Genomic DNA, 21,134 nt, shown 5'->3' with positions numbered 1-21,134 from the left:
GAAGCTAGGAGGACCACATCATCCGCTAAAAGCAGAGACGAGATTCTCCTGCCACCAAACTCGACACACTCCACACCACGGCTGCATCTAGAAATTCTGTCCATAAAAGTGATGAACAGAACCGGTGACAAAGGGCAGCCCTGGCGGAGTCCAACCCTCACCGGGAACAGGTCCGACTTACTACCGGCTATGCGGACCAAACTCACGCTCCTCTGGTAAAGGGACTGAATGGCCCTTAACAGAAAGCCACCCACCCCATACTCCTGGAGCGTCCCCCACAGGGTGCCCCTGGGGACACGGTCATAAGCCTTCTCCAAATCCACAAAACACATGTGGATTGGTTGGGCAAACTCCCATGCCCCCGCCATCACCCTTGCAAGGGTATAGAGCTGGTCCACAGTTCCACGGCCAGGATGAAAACCACATTGCTCCTCCTCAATCTGAGATTCAACTATCGATCGGACCCTCCTCTCCAGTACCTTGGAGAAGACCTTTCCAGGGAGGCTGATGAGTGTGTGTTTTGCTCTTACGGCTCTGCTCTAAGAGAATATCATAGAATTATCAGATCATCCATATACGTAGATGAGGTTTTACCTGTACTTGCGTGATGAAAAATTGGCTAAATGTTTGAATTTTTGGACACAAATCACAGAGGATGTGGATTTGCATGCTTCTGTCACTGCTGCTCCCTGAGCAGAGAGGAAACTCAAGTTTATCTAAAAAATTTAATAAAACTTTTTAAAACCTTGTGAGGATCTGTATCTGGCGCAGTGTTTACGAACATTAAAATAGAAATCTGAGTGAGACAGATAAAACCCAATCAGAGTCAAGTGGCTTTATTTGGTAACATATCCCATAAACGTCAAACACTGTCTATAAGGATCCTGAAAAAAATATACAGTTCCAATAATTCTTACCAAATCCGACAAAATTTCCAGCTGAAACCTGTGGATGACACCATGCATCCATCTAGTGCAGGTTCATTTATCGTGTGATCCATGTGCTAATGGTAAAAACTTCTAGGCCAACAGTCCACATCTTTTAAATGTGTTTTTGTTTAAATTAATATCTTACCTGCAGGTAGATAGCACTTTGAATGACCTCAGTTTGGAGAAACAGATTAGTTTGGAGCAAGCCACAAAAATGTCTTAAAAACAAACCTAAAGTCGAATCAAAAACCAAATCCATGGACTTTATGTCTTAGTAGGTTTCAAATTTCATGGTTATTTAGACTTATGATGAAATTCCAGGCAGAGGTGTTACAGTGGCTAGCTCTGCAACTGATTGTTTCTTCTTCTAATTTCTGAGGCAAATAAACTCAAAGTTCATTGTGAATAACAAGTCTAATCAAAACTAATCTCTGTAACTCCAAAATGAGGTTTTAAAGATGTGGTTCACTCATTCAATCAATACATGTGTAGTGGTCTCTAGTAGCAATTAATTCCTTGTAAGCCGTACTCGGGGTACAAGTTTCAGGAAGTAAAAGTCAGTTGGAGGAGAAAGCAGCTTCAAACTGCAGGATTTGGAGTCCATTTTCTGATATTTGGACATCTCACTTCTGATTGGCTAACTACAACGTGACTGACTGTGTTTGCTCTGCAACGTTGATGTTTTATCTCCACAAATAACACAAGCCTGTAGGAGTTCTGCTGTGTGGTGGAGTTGCTAATGCTAACGGTTAGCTTCTACTAGCCAAGATGTTCTCTGCTGTTTCCTGAACGCTAAACCTGCAACAGCCTTCCCCGTGGTGAGTCAAGATGGGTGAGTCCATGAATGTTGAGTGACAGTGTGACCTAGATCTGTCAGGCTTTACAAGTCCTAGTTTCCTCATCTATTGTTTTTTTTTATCAGAAGCTAATGTAGGAAATAGGTGTAGGAGACTATTTTCATGTTCAACCTGCATGAAAAACTCAGAGTGAAGTATTTTTTTTTCAATGAAACACTTTTTCCACAGAAACCCACTTCAAACTGGCAGAACAATCACTTAAATGTGGATATCCGGAGTTTTTCTGTCAGACAGCACGTCTAGTGGTGGTAAAATGTACTGCAGCTTAAGCTCTTCTTTTCAATTTCATGATTACGGCTGAAGGCAATGATTTTCTTTCGTGAATGTGCATCTCTAGCTGGCCACCAGAGCTAAAACACATTGAGTTATAATTGTCATTCTCAGTTTATGCTGTTTATTCATACATTTTAAAGACTTACTTGCCAACTCTGCATCAGTCTAGGATCTTCCACAATGGTGCACGCCTACTCTGTTATTGACATCTGTATGTAAGTGGATGTGTAATGCTATTGGCTAATGCTTAGCAGTGCTCAAATCAAATTGCACGAGGCTCTACAGGATGGGGGCGGGCTTAGCAAACAAACTGAAGTTTTTCCAACTTTGTATCATAGAGCTTTTACAGATGAAAAAAACCCAAACATAATCCCTTAAAGAAGGAAAACTCTGGATTACTGCTTTAACAGGGAATGTTTTGGACCTGAAAATAAGACTTCCTCTCACCACTAATAAAAGATGGACCTCTGGTGCAGCATTTGGTGATATTGGTACTATTTACAGATGCTTTAATAGAACCCTAGTACAATGAATTGTCTTTACAACGTAACTACAAATCTCTTTTTGTGGACATCTATTCATAGAATGACCAAAGTCAGGTTGGCTTTGCGCACAGCTTACAGAAGCAGGAAGAGCACGTTGATTCACTAGAACATTTACCATCATTTGTACAATCTGCCTGAACAGCCCCTACTTTAGCCATCATCTCTATAGTTATCAATACTATTTACAATATCAGAATTACTACAGGCAATGCATCACACCGACTTCAATAGGTAGGCGTAGATGACACCAGACCATAATATTAGTCCATTTGAGTCTGTTTTGTGGTCCATTTGCTCCACAGGGAGAAACAGGTTAATATCAAGCCCCGAAACCTGGTCACGTTGGAACACTTTCTGTGTTTTTTTTTTTTCAACGAAGTCATCCTGACTCATGCTACACCACAAGGATTACGATACAGCTTCTTCCAAACGGGACCGAAGTGATCCCAGTTGTCAGTGTGACCCACATAAACACAGGGCACAAATAACAGAGAAAGAGAGTGATGCATGGTGAGAGGTGATACCACGGCGCTGAGTCTCAGTGATCAAGTTCCAATGGGTGGCTTGTGAGACGAGGTGTGAAGGATGGTGGTTGGACACGTACAGTTATCAGTCAGCAGTGACAACCCTTTTCAGGAGACGCAGTTGCAAGTTCCTCCTCTTCCTCGCCCGGATAAAGGACTTTGGCAGTGAGGCCGCTTTTCACACCGTCCCAGCCGTCACGGGTAACGATTTCCCCCATCTTCATTAGCTCATAGATGTCTCTGGTCAGCAGCTCAAATGCTCGATCCACGTTGCTGTTGCACTTCGCCGACGTCTCGACGTAGCGGATGCCCAGCTCGGCAGCGAGCTGCTCCGCTTCGTCCCGGCTCACCTTGCGGTCCTTGTTGAGGTCGCTCTTGTGGCCGATGAGGATGTAGACCATGTGGTGGGGCAGGATGTGCTCACTCACCTCTTTGTGCCATTCTTTCACGTGGTCAAACGTTTTACGGTTGGTCAGGTCAAAGACCAGCAGCCCCCCGACGGAGTTCCGGTAATATGATGTTGTGATGGACCTGGTGAGTAGACACATTAACGACAATGGTTAATACCTTAAGGTAAAATAATTCTGATATGTCACTTTATTGGAGATAATACAATCATGAACTGCAGGGAAACTAGGAAACATATCGAAGACCACCATAAATACGTTTGAGAGTTTAGGCCGGTATCTCACTGGGCTGCAGTTGTTGGTGACTAGTTGGGGGTAACAAATTGCAATAAATCATACAAATTTTGTACAAAATCACACTGAATTAGTACATTTGTATCTGAGGTTTGTTCAAGAGGGTCTTTTTGTTTTCAAATTTCATGCATGGTCCTGTGAGGAAATTGAGAACCCTTGCAATGGTTTCAATACGTTGTACAGATGCTGTTCACAATACTGGTTTCTGATGAAAGTTTTGAGTCAGACTTTGAGATTTATCAGCTTGTAAAGGTTCGTAATTAGCATGAATACAAATCAGCCAACCGCACGTTGCATATGTGACATCACCACATAATCTCCTCTCCCCTAGCATAGCTGCTACTTACCACATGGCCAGATTTATGGTGGTTCTTTCCTCCCGAAGGAAGGATTGGAAGTTTGTTGAACTTATGTCCATTTCTCCTGCTTTTCTCCGTTTCTGGTTTGGTGACGTCACTTTTGTGAAGAACATTTGTAGTCCTGGACTTAATTTCACACAAAATCTAAAATAACATTTCCCCCATTCGAAAATTAGCATGTTCTTGATATCAAAATGCTTTTTTTAAATTCACGGACATCTTATGTGAAATCCATGGCACATAACAAGCAGAATTAGAAAATAGCATTTTTAGCCTCATTGAGTTGCATTCATTTTCTTCTTCTTCCGAGGACCCATGGTCTGGAAGTAGGTGGGCATGACTTAGACTCCCTATTGTTGAAGAGAAATGAAAGATACATGCTCATAGAGCTTTAAATTGGGTGAAGACAACGTTGAGGTGTCTATGTGAGCTAGGTCAGATTCAGTCCAAGTATTAGATTAGTAAAAAAAAAAAAAATGCAAAAGACGAGGTTTCAAAGCCATTAGACAGATCTTCTAGAAGAACTCAACCAGCATTTGACACTTCGTGTTGCACAGCTGTTGTTGTTGTTGGTATTTGAGACCCGGTTGTCCTCAGTTTGACCAAATCCAAACTTAATTCAGTTCTTCTAATTGAATTTGAGAGTGCCCTGAGATCTCTGCTTTGCAAGACAAATTGAGCTTTTTTGGGTACTTGACAGCAGTGTCACATGCAACATTCAGGCTTTGACTCTTCCTTTAACTGGTACTATTGGTATATTTTGTTGGTCCTTCACATTTACATCAAGCCAGAAACGTCTCGAAGCCAGAAAATACAGACTAATGTCTAGAGGAGGGCTAATTGGTACAATGAAAAAGTTAAAAGGAGTAAACATTGCCTACACTGAAATGGTCTGATATGAGTTGTCTTCAGAAGGTGATTGGCAAGACACAAGACTGTTTGGGCCTGCTGAGGTTCTAATAGGTTAGGGTTAGTGGCTACTGCCGGTCTAGATTTCTAGTTTAGCAATTGGTAGCACTGTTGCCTCACAGCAACAAGGGTGTAGGTTAAAATCCCAGCTGTGACCCTTCTGAGTGGAGTTAGCATGTTCTCCTCATGCATGTATGGGTTTTCTCTGGGTAGTCCGGTTTCCTCCCATGACCAAAAACATGCATGATTGTTTCTATGTGTCCCTGTGATGGACTGGTTACTCGTCTAGGGTGTCCTCCGCCTCTTACCCGATGTCTGAAGGAGTTAGGCACCAGCACCCGGCGACCCCAGTGAAGAGTAGGTGGTTTAGAAAATGAGTTAATTTTCTAAACCTACAGTTGGGAGATTGAAATCAAATCTGTGACAGAATCAAGAATATTGACAAAAAAGCAGGCTTGTACCAGTATTAAGTTCTCTATCGGCTTGGTGGACAGGATGAGGCGACAGAGTGAGAGAACTAAGATGGCGGTGACTCGTTTGCTTTGGCAGCAACTTTGGACTAGTTAGGTCTTTCTTTGAGTCAGGAGCAAATGGAGGTACTTAAGTCTTTTAATTAGAAAAAAGATGTATTTGCGTCTACTTCAACAGCGTATAGTGGACTGCCCCATTAACGGACATCGGTATAGGTTATTATGTCATGTTGTTTGTTGTCCAATAGTGTGCAAAGATAGTCTGAAAGACAACCGTAGGTTCCACCTCATGACTGAGCTCTCCCGATGGGTCAGGGCCAGACAAATACTGACGTATAGGATGGCTTACCAGGCTAACCAATTACACCATCATTCAGGCATTAGACTATTCATGCAAAATAAAAGCATCAGAATATGACTCCACTGGGTGATTTATACAGGACCACTGATTGTTTCTTCTCTCTAGATTTACCTTCCAGTACATCAGTGTGGTTACTGGGCAGTGAAACCACTGGTTTGATCACAACGGTATTATATCGATACAGTATTTTGTGATTTGATGTTTGTCGATGTCTCAAATTCAGTCTCAGTACAGTTAGGATTGGACTGGATTTAGGATCCTCTGATCAGTACGAAACAAGGTTACAAGTGACTGGACGAGAAACGATATCTTCAATGACTGTTTTCTCGCTGCTCACCATGACAATCAACACTTTTAGTGATTAAAGAGGTGTAGAACGGCATGTCATAGGAACATCAAAATAAAACTATTTTCAAAATAAAAGTGCAATTGAGAATAGTTATTGTATTGATTTTTGGATTTTGGAACAAAGATGTAGATCAATGTTGGCAATACAATCAATCAAAGTAGATCGATGTTTTGTTACGTCGCTAGTTACTATGGTGACACTGATGAGCCAGTGGCAGCAAATGAAATGTTTTGGATCATATGGATTTTCTTTTAGCTTATTCTAAATGTAAGGCTCAAATAACTGGGAAGAAAAAAGCAGGTGTTGTTTTCTGGTAATCGAGGATTTAGCGCCCTTAAAAATGACATGTTCTAGTCCATTGTTTGTTTTTACCTTTTTGAAATTCAACGAGCAGGCATCATCATCTCTGAGTGCTGTGTGCTTTTAGGGTTAGCTTGTTAGTGTTAGTAGCATGACCACAGTCATTGCAGTTGTTTGGTGTAGAGTAATGCAGGAGGATTAGCACCACAATCCTGAATTGATGATCAGGTGGTTTAATTTTAATCTACCTGACCTGAACTTGGTGGGCTTGAGCATGTTGGGAATGATCAGTTAGGTCCCTTAAATATATCACTAAAAAGCATCCAGATCCACTTCTGATTGAATTGGTTTACCTGACTTAGATGCAGGTTTACTTTGTGCTTATAAAATCAGGAATGGCTAAAGGGAAACACTTTAACTTAGGTTTGCATTTAAAACACATGCAGGTTCCACTCTGTAAGAAACTGCTGAATGATTTCAAAAACATTCCCCACAGATCTGCTGAGGGAGAAGTGAAAGTCGTAAGAGTGTGGTGAAGCCTGACAGAAAATACCCTCAGAAGCTCCAGCTTCAAAAGGAACCCCAGATCTAAGAGAGCTGCTTTGAAAAGGAAGTCCCTGAAAATATGATTGTTTGACAGCAAGGAAAGAGCTGAAAACGCAACAGGGGAAATATGATCGGATGTAGGCCTTTATGTGTAAATAAACGGAGATTTGGATTGAGCTGTCATCCCTTGGTTGCCCTGGAGACCAAATGAGAGAGAATCAAATGCGGCCTAAATATGAGGAGGCTGCTCATCATCCGAGAACGAATGATGTAGCTCGATGTGCAGGCCCGTTGCTGTTACACAGGCCGGTGCATTTTGGACAATTTCATCCCTTTTAAACCGGGATGTTGCATCGCATCCCCCACCATGAAACTGCTTTTATTTCCTTTGAAACGACAACAACCACAACAGCTCTGAAAGGCCTCTGGGGTGTTGAAATCTCCTCCCGGACAGGTGGATGCACTCCAAAGACGCGGGTTAGTTACCTGAATCGTTCCTGGCCGGCAGTGTCCCAGAGCTGGAGCTTTATTTTCACCCCGGGCTCCACATCAAGGGAGCGGGCATAAAAATCCACCCCGACCGTCGGATCCGCCACGTCGCTGTAGATCCCGTCCGTGAAGCGTTTCAGCAGCGACGACTTCCCCACCGTGGAGTCCCCGAGCAGGATGATTCGGAACTGGTACTGCCACAAAGTATCCATGGCATGACTGGGAGGCGAGGTGCGTGTGCGTGTGAACAAAGCGCGGACGGAGCCCGGGCTGCTGCAGCTGCCTTCTGCTCAGGAAGAGGCGCCGAGCGACCGCACCAATCATGTGACAGCGTTACCTATGCTCGACTGGATTATTGTAACCCAGCCGGGGCGCGAGCCACAGTGCGTTAACAGATTGTTCTAGGGCCGTGGTCACCTGCTCTGCGCGAGGTCATTTCCAGCTTCAAAATATTAGTGTGACACTTTATTACCACATGAGTGCAATTAACACAATTTCTCATTTTTACACCGATGAGACACAAGTAGTCTACGGTTTTTGTTCAAACCCTCAAACTAAAAGCCTCAGTGTTGCTATCCGTGGTTCTGAAAGTAGGTTAAAGGATTCATTTTGTGCCTTTTCTAAGCATTTTCTACATTTAGTGTAAATTATAAACTCTAAAATAAGAAAAAATGGAAATGAAATACAAAATATAACTACTGGACCATTTGTGTCTAAAAGTGTTAAAGAAATAATTAAAACTGTTTGTTTGTATGTACGTCGATGGTTTTCAGCTAGATTTAAAGAATACATATCCCACCGTGCTTTTGGTCATGTGGCCAATCAGAGAAAGGACACGTGATCTGGATAACCAATTACAGAGAGAAATATCAGGTAACTGACCAATCAGAGGGGAGAGGATGAATCGCAAACGTATAAAATTGGTCGCAGGCGCTCCCTACGCTCTTTTCGTTCATCGCCAGATAGTTCTCGTCACTGATGTTTTATTGTGAAGAGATGGGCACGGATTTGTTTTTCGGTAAGGCCGTATTGTTTTAAGTTTTGGCTCACGCAAGTTTTTGAACAACCATTCCGGTTAAAGGTGCATTTTAAAGAGTGGTGCATTAAGTAAGGGGTTCTGGTGCTTTGTTGCGTGTATGCTAATGCTACCAAAATTAGCCACTTCACATTGGCTGAACGCTTTAAAAGCGTCTATAACGTTTTCATAACCCGTTAACTTCCGTAGACTAATGGCGAAAGATGAAATGTCTTAAATACATTAGTGCCTTTTTTTAAAAATTGGGTTAACCCCAAACCTTTAGCATGCTACTCACCCCTGCAGACGCACGTGGTACGGCCCTGCATTCAAATACTCAAAACTTTATTGGCTGCTGATCAGACACCAAGTGATGTCCATAAATATCATTTAAACCGAAGATCGATTCACGACATTCTGTATTAGCGTAATGAAATAGTGGGCAAAATTCCGCAATTTAAAATAAGTTAACTTTACTTTAAAGTTTCACTTAAACGTGTTTTTGTTTTTTTGTGTCAGCTCCTGAAGGCTTCAGCCACCCTCCCTGAGGAATGGACCTCTGTGTGAATGTAATGGGCCTTTTCCACCGACCAAACTGGCATGGAATGGGAAGGATCGGGTCGCTATAAGGTGAGGTTCAGCTGGTTCTCTTCAGGCTCCTATCGAAGCCGTTCATGCCTCCTAGTAGCAGTGAACGGTCAAAAAGAAGCCAAGATCAACACTTCTACCGACGGTCGCTGCTCAGTTTGGTAGTAACTGCTGCAGCAACATTGAGGAGGAGGACAGTTCTTCATAAATGTGTCACACTGTCGGTCACACGTGTCAACGTTTATGATTTATTTTGACAGGTTTGGGCTCTTGCAGAAGCGTGCCACAAGGAAACCTTGCAGGTAATTAGCTGAGCTGGGCTACAGTAACCATCCTGGCTGTGATGAGAAACTTGCCCTCACTGAAACGTGATTGAGACATCTTTACTGAGCCAAGCTTACGTAATGAATTTTTAAAATGAAACGTTCCAAAATTTAAAGTTTTTTTTTCCAATGTAGGTGAACTGGACTGAAGACTAGACACTAGAAGGAAATGGCACACATCAAGGTAACTTCATCCCTTTAGTCGACGATACCGTAGCATGCTATCCTAAGGATCTGAGCTCACTTGTAGCTCATGGTTCTCCAAATGCATGCAAGAACATTGGGCGGTCTTTGACTGTTGTGGCCCTTTTGCCACTAGCAGCCACTCAGCTGCCCTACAGATGAATAATAAATATAAAACCCAACATTGCTTTCCTGCAGGCACCAGTCCACCTGTGATCGTAAGCTGGACTCTGCTACATGGGTTCCACAGACTGACCTACTTAAGGTATGTGTACTAAATGATTGCTGTGCATTGCTTATTCTGATCCATGATGACATTAAAACATAACGTGACTGTTGGATGAAGCTTGCGGATATGGGACTGAGATTGAGTGTTCTCGAGTGTTTGTGGGGAGTTTCACAGCTGAGATTTAAAACCGACTTTATATTCCAGGTGCAGTGGCAGCGGGCCGAGGGGTTGCCATGGAGCTGAGCCAGAAACGTTGGTAGACTGCTTTTTGGGAGCAGGGGCCTGCTAAAACTTTTAATGTTTAATGTGACATTTTCAATAAAGACTAAAATAACTTTTTAAGTTTGTTTATTTGAATCCTGGTCATTACAAGTTGGAAGTAAAACAGCAATACATTATATACAGTAAGGCCACAGCAATAGCAGTTCTGATGTGGGGCCAGCTTGTAAGAGACTACAGGACTTGAAGCACGCCCAACACTCATGCTGAATCTGTAACTGGAGGAAACTTCAGCTCAGCAATCTCTGAATCCGGGCTGCTGTTGCCACTGCGGTCGCTGTACATGTCTCTGTAGAGGAATTATAGATTAAAAGCTTGTACGTGGAAACACATTTCCAACTTGTAATCCCATTACCGTGGAGATAGACGGCAGCCTTTCTGCAAGTAGCTCTGCAGTTTTCCTGCAGCAGCCAGAAGCAACCCCAGGTAAGGTGGTGATGGCTTAATGGGTCTAGATGTGAACTCGGGGTGGTACTGCACTCCAACGAAGTAAGGGTGGTCTGGAAGGAAAAGGCAAACTGATTCAGGTTCTGACAAATTAGAATTTACAACTAGACACTGAACAGCTTAGCCTGAAGAAATGGAATAACATTTCCTAGCCCTGATGGCACCACGAATACATTTTGTTGCTGCGAGTATTTTCAGCCATCACACAGGACTCGTGCCACTGTACAAAGACTTCAGAGAGCCAAACGACAGTCTTGCTCTAGCTAGATGTGTGCACCCCCCAAAAAAGCAAATCACTAAAGGTCAGGGGCGGCTCCAAAAATTTTTTCTGCAGGTGCTATGAAGGAGCTAGTCTATTGAGTGCAATGAAGGAAGTGGTCATGCGTACCTATTCTCTAAACCACCTTTAACTAGCAGATACACGTGTGCAGAAAACCTCAACACCTGAAACAATCATTAATATACATCATAAAATGAACAATCGCTGACTTCCATGAAATCAAACTCTACAGCCACACAGAAAACCATCTACAGTGTTGCAAGGTTAGCTAACGTTAGTGTTAGCATTTCCAGCGACTAAACCCTGAACTGCTGCGGCGGTTGAGGGTTGATTCTCTTCATTCAGATCCGTAGGTGTTTGTGGGTCTGAACACTTCTAAACATTCATTCCTTTCTGACTGAACCCGTGGAAATGTGGGCAACAAAACCCGATCCATTTTACCGCTAGCTCTACCTTTCACTCGTTCGCAGGTGGAAAATGAGATCAAAGGTTAACATCAATTTCCTGTTTTGGTTTAAGTTTTTACTATCCATATAATTTACTGATTATTTTGTTTTGTATGTTAAATATCACATCCACACGTTAAATTAAAATTCAATTGTAAAAAAAAAAAAAAATTAATATTGGGGGTGCTACTGGGGTGCAATGACTAATCCAGGGGTAGCTATAGCCCCCCCCCCCCCCCCCCCCCCCGGGAGCCCCGTAATGCGTAGCGTCATTTCAACATGGCGGTGTCCGCGACACGGTTTATATGCATGTAGCGGCGCTGCGGCTGCTTTATATAGCGACTCGTTGCATTCTCCCTCAACCCACAACTCTACAGTCAACGCAAGGCAAGCTAACGTTAGTGTTTTAGCTAAAATGCGTGATCCTCGGATCTGGTCACGCAGATGTGTCATGAGATTTGAAGCGTTGCTGCCTTTCACAGACACTTTTTCTGCACGTGCTGCAAACAGGATAGCCGTCTTCTATCAGCTGTCCCTCGGCATTCTTCAAATATCCAAAAGATGCCCGTACTTCCCACTTTGTCTTCTTTGAGGGATAATAAATGTCCTGAGTGCTGCCGTCTCCTCCTTTGGCCATTATTTCAGCTTTAGCTTCAAGAAAGTTTTGGTTGTAAACAACAAAGTGCGCATGTGCCGCCGGCAACTTCAGCAGCAGATACGGTGGCTGGTAAGGGTCACCGCGCCTACACCGCAGCCACGGTAATCCACCGAGATAATATAGTTTTTTTTAAAAACATGACGGTTATTATTATTGTCAACTTTTTTTTTACCGGGGTTTACCGCTACACCGGTTACCGTGACAACCCTACCTGATCGGTCTGCTTTGATCTATTTTGAAACTCCGATCAAAACCGATAGGGGCGCTATCGGCCGATTGGGATCAAATGCCGATCCATCGGTGCATCCCTAATGTACAGCACTTCGGTTTGCCTTTGGGCAGTTGGAAGGTGCTATATAAATAAAGTGATGATGATGATGATGATGAATATCCTATTAGATGTAAACTCTTTAGTAAATGGAGACTGATCAGGAACATTTCTAGTCAGAACAGTTTAGAACCTTTACACAGAAAGGTCAGATCCACTGGACTCCTTACCATCCAGCTCGATGACCTCCATCCTCTCTCCTTCCACATCCTGACCAACAAACCGGAAACCTTTCTCCTCAAAGTGGTTCTTCAGCTCTGGGTTGACCTTGCAACACAACACAAAAAATAAATCTGCCCATTTTCCTCATCTTATGTGATGTTCAGCTGAGTGAGTGGCGAGTTTTACCTCAAAGCGGTGTCTGTGCCTCTCGTCAACATAATCAGCATCTCCATAAAGTCTTCCTGAAACACAGAGCAGGCAGGTCTGAGCACAACATCTACAGCGTCTCTCGGCATTAGCTGGAGGCTTCTCTCACTCAGAACACTGTTGCTGGATTTGAATATAGTCCGTCTCTTTCCTAGCCTCATTGTGCCACCCATCTGCCCAGGGTTGTGTTCTGGCATATCGATCACCTGAGAGGCAATAAAACAAAGCCCAATTAAAACACTCTGGAGTGTGTAGGAGAGAGACAACGCCTGAGCAAACCTACCACAGGATGCTTTGATTCTGGGTCAAATTCAGTAGAGTTTGCATCTGCATGTGAAAAATAGGAAGACATCAGGATCAGTTAAATCTAGCAGCCTTTCATCAGGACTGATTACTATTCATGCAGTTTAAATGGTTCATCCACCAAATATATCCTCTGGTTGTCATGGCACCAAGGCTCAGGTTAAGTCGACTGATTCGGAGCTCACGCTCCTGTTGGGCTGCTTAATGAGTCCATCATGGAGGCAGCAGTGTGTTGGCTCCATTTATACCAACAGTTAGAGCTTTGGGAGCAACGAACAAGTTGACCCAACCTAAAGCCGGGTGTACACTGTGTGACTTTCTCACTTTTTTGAGCCGATTTTCCACTCGTGTGAGAATCCATGAGATCGGGGCGAGTTTTGCGCCAAGCGGTCGTGTAGTGTACAGGGGGTTACGAGAGGCGATTAACACCATGTGACCAGCTGCCGATCAGCAGTCGTGAGCTCGCACAGACTTCTGGCGTGTTTAATATTTTGCTCATCCCTCGTGAGGGTATCGCACTGTTGAAGCGGCGCTGCGACCCAAAATGTATCAGAACCGCTCACGGCGCATGCACAATCCTGCATCAACGTCGCTCCCCGCTATGTCCCTAATAACACACGCTGTTCGTTTTTGTTTCTACACGTTTTTTACTCACAAAGATTGTCAAGAAAGCGTGTTTGTCGTGTTCATGTCAAATTAAACTGATCACAAAACACAGATTTACTTTCTTTATTTCGTTTTCCTCATCCAACCCCCATAAATCCCTGTGTGTCCTCCTGCAGCACTCCCGAAGGACAACAGGCAAGACAAGACAAAACAGTCTGACGTGTTGAGTAAAAACTGCTATTTTTAGCACATTTTTAGGGCCGACATGTTGCTACCAGACGTGCAGTGTGAGCAGTCAGGTCGCATCCGAGAACCGGGTCGTACAGTGTGAGCACATGACTCGTGAGATCTGCCCTGCGAGGAAGTCGTACAGTTTGAGCTGAAGCCGAGTGCTACGAGTGAAAAAGTCACACAGCGTCCGCCCGGCTTTAGAAAGCGAGATGTGAGAAGCAGCAGCTACTGGGGCTTACCTGTCCACCCCAAGGTGTTCCTTGCAAACTCACACACAGCCAGCTGCATCCCGAGACACACACCTGCAGAAAGACCCGTACCAGCCATCTCCTGTTACTTATGTGGGACAGTTTAGTTCTATTTGATGAGAATAGTTCAAAGACAAATGTAGATACAGAATAATCCCCGTGGCTATTCTCTACCTAGGAAGGGTTTTTTCTGTTTCCTGGCCCAGTTGATGGCATGAATCTTCCCTTCTGTTCCTCTGACACCAAAACCTCCAGGAACAAGGACACCACTGCCAACAGGACAAAAGGTCAGAGTGAGAAAAATGCCGCTTCACAGAATAAATGACGATATCGTCTTTGTAGAACTCACTCGGCGCTGCAGAGCTTCTGCCATGCCTCGTGATACTTCACCGGCTCTTCCTGCAGCGTGCTCGGCTCCAAATACGCAGAATCTATGTACTAACAGGAAAAAACACTAAATAAAATAAAATAAATCAAGTAATTATCTGTGTGGTATGGAGTCTAGAACAACCACAGAAAAAGGATTTTGCTCTGCAGGTCGGTCTAGCTATGCTCCATTGTAGCATCAGCAGGTCTACCATAAACAGCTCTGTCTGGCCAATCATAGCGCTCGGTTTATTAAACAGGCATAACCCTGCGATGGAGAAAACTACTAAAATGGCGTCGGCTCTGGAGGATTTAGACTTGAGTTGTTCTGAGTCCAGAGCAGATAGATGTACTCAAGCCTGCTCATGGTGGACCGCCTTGTTGACTGAAATCCGTAACGGTGAGTACATACATGATCTGTCCTCGTATGGTGCCTTGTTCACAACAACAACATGCCATTCACACACTTCTTGTGGTGAGCTACAACGTAGCCACAGCTGCCCTGGGGCTCGCTGACGGAAGCCAGACTGCCGAACGCAGGCGCCACCGGTCTCTCCCACCAGCAGCAGCAGGCCAGGCGAGTTAGGCGTCTTCAGAAGAACACAACAGAAGCATTCTCTGACGGGAGCCGGGATCGAACCTACAACCTTCCGATAAGCGGACCAACAGCTCTACCTCCTGAGCTACTGCTGCCCATGTTGTTCATTGCTCTGATTGGCCAAAGCGCGGTCCAGTCGCAACAGTTTGAAACGTAACCGTAGATTTCGCCCGTGTGCTGATGCCGTGCAAGTAGCTGAAGCCCTTTGTAGAAGACACGTTGTGCCGACTGATCAGCGTGACACTGCCTCCACATCGTGTCTGAAGAAAGCGCCATGGCAGCACGACAACGCGGCCATTTTGCGGTCTTCGTTCCACCAAGCCTGGTGGTGATGTTGCCACAACGCCCGACTTATGACAGCATATTAGGTCTTGGCTCAACGGAGGGTGGTGGTGCCATTGCATAATCTTTTGTTAAAAGGATATGATTGCGCCAGATTACCGCCACGGTCTGACCACTCATAGAGGAACCAATAAGGATCCTGGGTCGGACTCAGCCTCGCACAACCTCAGAGTGTGACCGAACTTACAGAAAGGAAAACACTCGCTGCTGCATTTCACAACAGTTGAGCTTAGAGGCAATAAATTAAACAAGCTTTCTTTCATTTTATGCACAGTTGATTTACAAACCTTAACTTCTAGTTTATGGTTGATGGCCAGCGCCGAGTGCTCCAGAGCCTTTATGACTGAGGCGTAGGAGTCGGAGAACTTGGTGTACTTCCCCACCAGAGCGATGGAGCACTGCTCCAGCAGCCTGTCCGACCTTCAGCAACAACACGGACATTAGTCGATCAGCTGACCTCTCAAGTCCACGGATTACATCAGTCGTCTCACCTGTCTGACATCTCCTTCCACTTAGTGAGCATCTGTCTGGATTTAGTCTCGATGGGCATGTTTAACCTCCTGCTCAGGTAGCCTACCACACCCTGGTCCTCCAGCAGTAACGGGACTCTGTAGATGGATAAAACATCGTGCACACAGATGACCTGCAACGAGACAAGTCAGATGGTTTAGAGTCACAGAGCGTGGAGACGCAGACCTGCTACAGGCTTGAGGGTGCGTGTCATCTACCTGCTGAGGTTCTACATGGCAGAACATCGAGATCTTCTCTTTGACAGAGTTCTCCAGAGCAGTGGTGCAGCGGCACATGATCTGTCAGCAAAAACGGGAAAAGAAAATGTAAAAGGATGAAAATAATGAATCACATTTGTTGCTCTAGATTTTGTTTTTATTGTTTGGGTGAAACGAGCTTCTAAGGTTGGGCGATACATACATTACATGTGATCTAATACTCGTCAGTCCAAACGATGACGAAGGGTGAAATATTCACACAGGACACGTTCCTACATCCTGTGGGCCTGACACACCGCATGGAGCCTTCCACCAATCACAGCAGGCCACAGTGACTACGCGCTAGATTTGGTTGTTGCTGAATTTCAGCAGCTATTCGACGCATCGATCAACTAAAACCTGAACTGCAGCTGGTTCACACTACCCACACGATGATAGAGGGTGGTGCGTCTGACCTGTCAGCCAATAGATAATGCCTGGGCTATTGGTTTGTGCTATAATAATAATAATAATAATAATAATAATAATAATAATAATGGATTCGATTTATATAGCGCTTTTTTAGGCAAGTGCTTTTTATTATTCACACACTCACACTCTGCTGGTGATGGCAGCCACAACCTCCCTGCAACGGTCTGAGAGGCGAGGCTGCCATCACCATTGGCCAAGGACACAACAGCAGCTTTTTCTGGACTTCTTAATGTAAAAAGACCCGTTTTGTTGGAGTCGGCTCGGTTCTGCCAGAGATTTGAGGATCCAAACGGTGAGTTAGACTCTGGTTTGACTAAACTGTTTCCTGTGTCTACGGTTATGTTGAATCCTTGATTGCCGTTTATCATTGGAACCATAACAATCCTAGTGTTTAAATGAAGCTAACAGAGAAAGTTACATAAAAGAAGAAGTTTGTAATGTCCAGTCAGCAAGACTCGGCCAATCGCCAACGGCCGAGTAATTCATCCGATCAGCCAACGTTATTACCTTCCAACACAACACACACATACCCAACAGGAACTTCAGAGTAAATAAAATGGATGCAGTTTGGGTCAGTGGTATGTTTTTATAGAGGCTAAACACCACACTCTGAATGAAGGACCCATGAACTCACCAGGTCAGGAGAAAGACCCAAACCTCTCAACTCCCTCACACTGTTCTGTGTTGGTTTGGTCTTCTGCTCTCCCGTGGCGCTGGGCTGGCAACGGCAACAAGAAACGGACACTTAGAAAGCTTTCAATGAATGCTCCATGAATGTCTTCTAGAGACCAAAGCATCAGACTAAAGGGGGGCAGGTCTTACCTGTGGTATCAGACTAAAGGGGGGCAGGTCTTACCTGTGGTATCAGACTAAAGGGGGGCAGGTCTTACCTGTGGTATCAGACTAAAGGGGGGCAGGTCTTACCTGTGGTATCAGACTAAAGGGGGGCAGGTCTTACCTGTGGTATCAGACTGACATGGATGTTACAGAAGTTCTCTCTCTTCACTTTAAACTGGAACTGCCTGAAGGCCTCAACGAAAGGCATGCTCTCAATGTCTCCAACAGTGCCTCCTAGCTGCAAACACAAGCCATCACTATGACAACAGAAACAAGCGATACACACAAAAACCACACCTGCGTTATTTTCTAGCGAGTACCACAGACTCTGATCTCAGAGAGATTGTTCTAGAAGTTTCCATTCCGAGCATCAGAACTGTTCCTGTGCGCTGACTCCTGCAGCAGCTACCCGGCCGGCCCACCTGGTTCACCTTCACCCTGCACACTTTAGGTGTTACACCAGGGGTGCACAAGCCTGCTTTAGGGTGCTCCTATCCAGCATGTTTTAGTTGTTCCCCTGCTCCAACACACACAGCCTAGAAATCTGGACAGACTGTAGCAAAAGAAAATGGATTTCCTCTGCATGTTGGTCTAGCCCCAGTGAGCCTACCATCGGCCGGAGCAGTTTGGCGTCTAAAGCCGGGCGTACACTCTATGACTTTCTCACTTTTTTGAGCCGATTTTCCACTCGTGCGAGAATCCACGACATCGGGGCGAGTTTAGCGCCGAGCAGTCGTGTAGTGTACGGGGGGTTACGAGAGGCGATTAACACCACGTGACCAGCTGCCGATCAGCAGTCGTGAGCTCACACGGACTTCTGGCGTGTTTAATATTTTGCTCGTCCCTCGTGAGGGTATCGCACTGTTGAAGCGGCGCTGCGAGCAGCTGCGACCCAAAAAGTATCAGAACCGCTCACGGCGCATGCGCAATCCTGCATCTACACCACTCGCCCGCTATTTCCCTAATAACACACGCTGTTCGTTTTTATTTCTACACGTTTTTTTTACTCACAAAGATTGTCAAGAAAGCGTGTTTGTCGTGTTCGTGTCAAATTAAACTGATCACAAAACACAGATTCACTTTCTTTATTTCGTTTTCCTCATCCAACCCCCATAAACCCCTGTGTGTCCTCCTGCAGCACTCCTGAAGGACAACAGGCAAAACAAGAAAGTCTGACGTGTTGTGTAAAAACTGCTATCTTTAGCATATTTTTAGGTCCGACGTGTTGCTACCAGACGTACAGTGTGAGCAGTCAGGTCGCATGCGAGAACTGGGTCGTGCAGTGTGAGCACATGACTCGTGAGATCTGCCCTGCGAGGAAGTCGTACAGTTTGAGCTGAAGCCGAGTGCTACGAGTGAAAAAGTCGCACAGTGTACGCCCGGCTTTACCAATCACAGCACTCCATCGGTTTGGTGGGAGGATTTTACTGCGATTGAGTGGAAAAAAACCAAGATGGCAACGGCTCATTTGGGCATTTCTTTACTTAAGTCCTTTGTGTAGAAAAAAGATGTGTTTGCATCTTCTTTGATGACGTGTATCAGGACTGCCCCGTTTGTAGCGGTGAGTATGACACGTCGTTTGTTGAACCAGATGAACAAGTAACTCAACCCTTGAATCTGGTAAAAAATAAAACAAGTGCTCTGAGCGTGTTCTTGACACGTTCTCGTTGCAGGTTTGGCTGTGATATCAGTTATCGGTCAGCCATGACTGTAGTTTTTTCTCCCGTTGAGTCCAAAGACGCAGCTTCAGATTCCTGGTTGTGATTCCTCATCTGGTATGAATACCAACTTTTTACTGAGTTGACCAAATAAAGACACCCACCACCACGTTGAACAGGATCACCAGAAACAGACACAGCTTATTGGACTGTGCGAACGTATTCACGAGTACGTAGTCTCGGGTCATCCATCCAGCTTACCTCTATCACACACACTTGAGGCTCTGTCTCATCGCCATCGACGGGCACTTTGGCTTGTTTCACAACCCATTCCTGGATGGCATCGGTGATGTGTGGCACCACTGCAGAAGACAATACCGAGTTTTTGTATTTTAGATTTTAATCCAATTAACTACATTTTAGTAGGCAGTTTGTTCAAAGGGTTATGTGAGTCTTACGCCAACTTTATTTGTTGGTTAGTGCTAAAATGTACATTCACGTTAGTCACTTATTGATGTTGACCTTACCCTGCACAGTCTTGCCCAGGTAGTCTCCCCGCCTCTCCTTGTTGATGACGGACTGATAGATCTTCCCAGTGGTCAGGTTGTTGTCCCTCGTCAGTCGAATGTCAAGGAAGCGCTCATAGTTCCCTAGGTCCAAGTCCACCTCCCCACCGTCATCAAGCACAAACACTTCACCTAGACACGATCAATGAGGCACGGTCATGCAGCTGTTTTGATCAAAAATGTGCTCCGTCTGCCGATGATTTCCTCCCACGTACCATGCTCATAGGGCGAAAAGGTGCCTGCATCTATGTTGATGTACGGGTCGATCTTGATGGCTGTTACACGCAAACCGCATGACTTGAGAATCGTGCCAACGCTGCTAGCAATGATGCCTTTACCAATTCCAGAAATGACGCCACCGGTTACCAGGATGTATTTCATCATTGCCATCAAATATCTGGAAACAGAAGCCGGGTTAGAAACACACACACACATACACACAGTTGAGTTGAGTTTTCCCACCCCAGCAATTGTTTCTTCTAAATCATCAGTAAGAAGGTGTCATGTGACCTGACCAGACTTCCGTTATTTATCTTATAAAAACCATTAGAATTGACTAAAAGTCCAGAGAAAATTTCAATAATTAGACTTTGGGTTTCTGGGTTTTCTCCACTTCACGGATTTGTGGCCATTGTGCTTTTGTGAAGAACTACAACGTGTTTTTCTCTAATTAAACCTTTCTATACTTGTGTTTGGATTAGGGTTGCAAACCGTCCCTTGAAAAACGGAATCGTCCCGTATTTAGAAACACAAGTGCACGTCCCGTATTGAACTCAAAAGGGACGCACTTTGTCCCGTAATATAGTATGGATCAAAATTAGTCTGTAGTCTATTACCGGAATTAACGCTTTGTTTGAAAGCCAGCCCTTCGCCTGCTCTGTGACCAATGAACTGGCCGCATGCTTACACACGAATATGACGATACAGATTACCGCTTATTTCATTGGTCGAGGAACGGTCGCTTGGGGAGAAGATACCGGAAGAAAACAGACGACAGCAAACAGCACGGCCAACCGGGAAACTAACGCCGACACTGCTGTACAAGTCTCGGACGACAGTACCCCTCCGAGAAAGAAGAAAAAAGGCTTCAAAAATACAGGGAGGAATGGGAAAAGGAAAATTCCTGGCTGGAAAAACTGCGCGATAACACCTATAAAGCGCACTGCACCGTGTACCGGCGCAGTTTTTCCAAAGGGCATGGTGGACTCACTGACCTCAAGCAACATGCGTCTAGTAGTAGCCACATGAAAAACATAAAGGACGTGAAATTACGGGGAACCCTCGATCAGTTTGTCGTCCACAAGGCCACGGCAGAAGCAGATATGGTAAGTAAACATTGCTTTTTTAAACCCTCTGGTTAAAGTGAAGGTATTTATATGAAGAAAAAAACCCACTGTGTTGGGGCTTGTTTACTATTATTTTT

General features: G+C 44.7%; 2 protein-coding genes, 1 long non-coding RNA gene and 2 other non-coding genes across 7 annotated transcripts in view; 3 read left to right on the top strand and 2 right to left on the bottom strand.

The window, feature by feature from the left end:
- Positions 1 to 3,052: 3,052 nt before the first annotated feature.
- rab42a (RAB42, member RAS oncogene family a) lies at positions 3,053 to 8,032 on the bottom strand. Its single transcript, XM_015973287.3, has 2 exons — positions 7,610 to 8,032; positions 3,053 to 3,659 (listed from the first exon to the last, which is right to left on the bottom strand). The coding sequence occupies exons 1-2, from the start codon at positions 7,822 to 7,824 to the stop codon at positions 3,218 to 3,220; spliced, it is 657 nt and encodes a 218-aa protein (XP_015828773.1). The 5' UTR covers positions 7,825 to 8,032; the 3' UTR covers positions 3,053 to 3,217.
- A 491-nt stretch (positions 8,033 to 8,523) lies between these two features.
- Positions 8,524 to 10,285, top strand: LOC107394361 (uncharacterized). Its single transcript, XR_001573986.3, has 6 exons — positions 8,524 to 8,630; positions 9,147 to 9,257; positions 9,476 to 9,517; positions 9,674 to 9,722; positions 9,920 to 9,986; positions 10,155 to 10,285. It is a non-coding gene; the product is annotated as an uncharacterized lncRNA (long non-coding RNA).
- LOC129164662 (small nucleolar RNA SNORA16B/SNORA16A family) lies at positions 9,279 to 9,415 on the top strand. Its single transcript, XR_008564186.1, has one exon. It is a non-coding gene; the product is annotated as a small nucleolar RNA SNORA16B/SNORA16A family (small nucleolar RNA).
- On the top strand, positions 9,753 to 9,881 carry LOC129164665 (small nucleolar RNA SNORA44). Its single transcript, XR_008564189.1, has one exon. It is a non-coding gene; the product is annotated as a small nucleolar RNA SNORA44 (small nucleolar RNA).
- The window catches only part of ctps1a (CTP synthase 1a), a 13,190-nt gene continuing 2,337 nt past the window's right edge, over positions 10,282 to 21,134 (bottom strand). For all 3 annotated transcript variants that reach the window (XM_015973284.3, XM_015973285.3, XM_015973286.3), the window contains exons 2-18: positions 19,927 to 20,108; positions 19,673 to 19,843; positions 19,407 to 19,507; positions 17,609 to 17,725; positions 17,285 to 17,368; positions 16,180 to 16,260; positions 15,943 to 16,094; positions 15,739 to 15,871; positions 14,495 to 14,583; positions 14,320 to 14,414; positions 14,137 to 14,199; positions 13,041 to 13,084; positions 12,867 to 12,963; positions 12,737 to 12,792; positions 12,559 to 12,655; positions 10,585 to 10,729; positions 10,282 to 10,518 (exon numbers count right to left, since the gene is read on the bottom strand). In XM_015973284.3, the coding sequence (XP_015828770.1) occupies positions 10,431 to 10,518; positions 10,585 to 10,729; positions 12,559 to 12,655; positions 12,737 to 12,792; positions 12,867 to 12,963; positions 13,041 to 13,084; positions 14,137 to 14,199; positions 14,320 to 14,414; positions 14,495 to 14,583; positions 15,739 to 15,871; positions 15,943 to 16,094; positions 16,180 to 16,260; positions 17,285 to 17,368; positions 17,609 to 17,725; positions 19,407 to 19,507; positions 19,673 to 19,843; positions 19,927 to 20,101 (1,788 nt within the window). In that variant the 5' untranslated portion in view covers positions 20,102 to 20,108 and the 3' untranslated portion in view covers positions 10,282 to 10,430. The remainder of the gene's footprint in view (positions 10,519 to 10,584; positions 10,730 to 12,558; positions 12,656 to 12,736; positions 12,793 to 12,866; positions 12,964 to 13,040; positions 13,085 to 14,136; positions 14,200 to 14,319; positions 14,415 to 14,494; positions 14,584 to 15,738; positions 15,872 to 15,942; positions 16,095 to 16,179; positions 16,261 to 17,284; positions 17,369 to 17,608; positions 17,726 to 19,406; positions 19,508 to 19,672; positions 19,844 to 19,926; positions 20,109 to 21,134) is intronic.

Source organism: Nothobranchius furzeri, chromosome 19 (assembly GCF_043380555.1).
Source record: "Nothobranchius furzeri strain GRZ-AD chromosome 19, NfurGRZ-RIMD1, whole genome shotgun sequence".
NCBI classification, from domain to species: Eukaryota; Metazoa; Chordata; class Actinopteri; order Cyprinodontiformes; family Nothobranchiidae; genus Nothobranchius; species Nothobranchius furzeri.
Note: the sequence above shows the minus strand (reverse complement) of the source record. Positions and strands in the feature narration are given on the sequence as shown.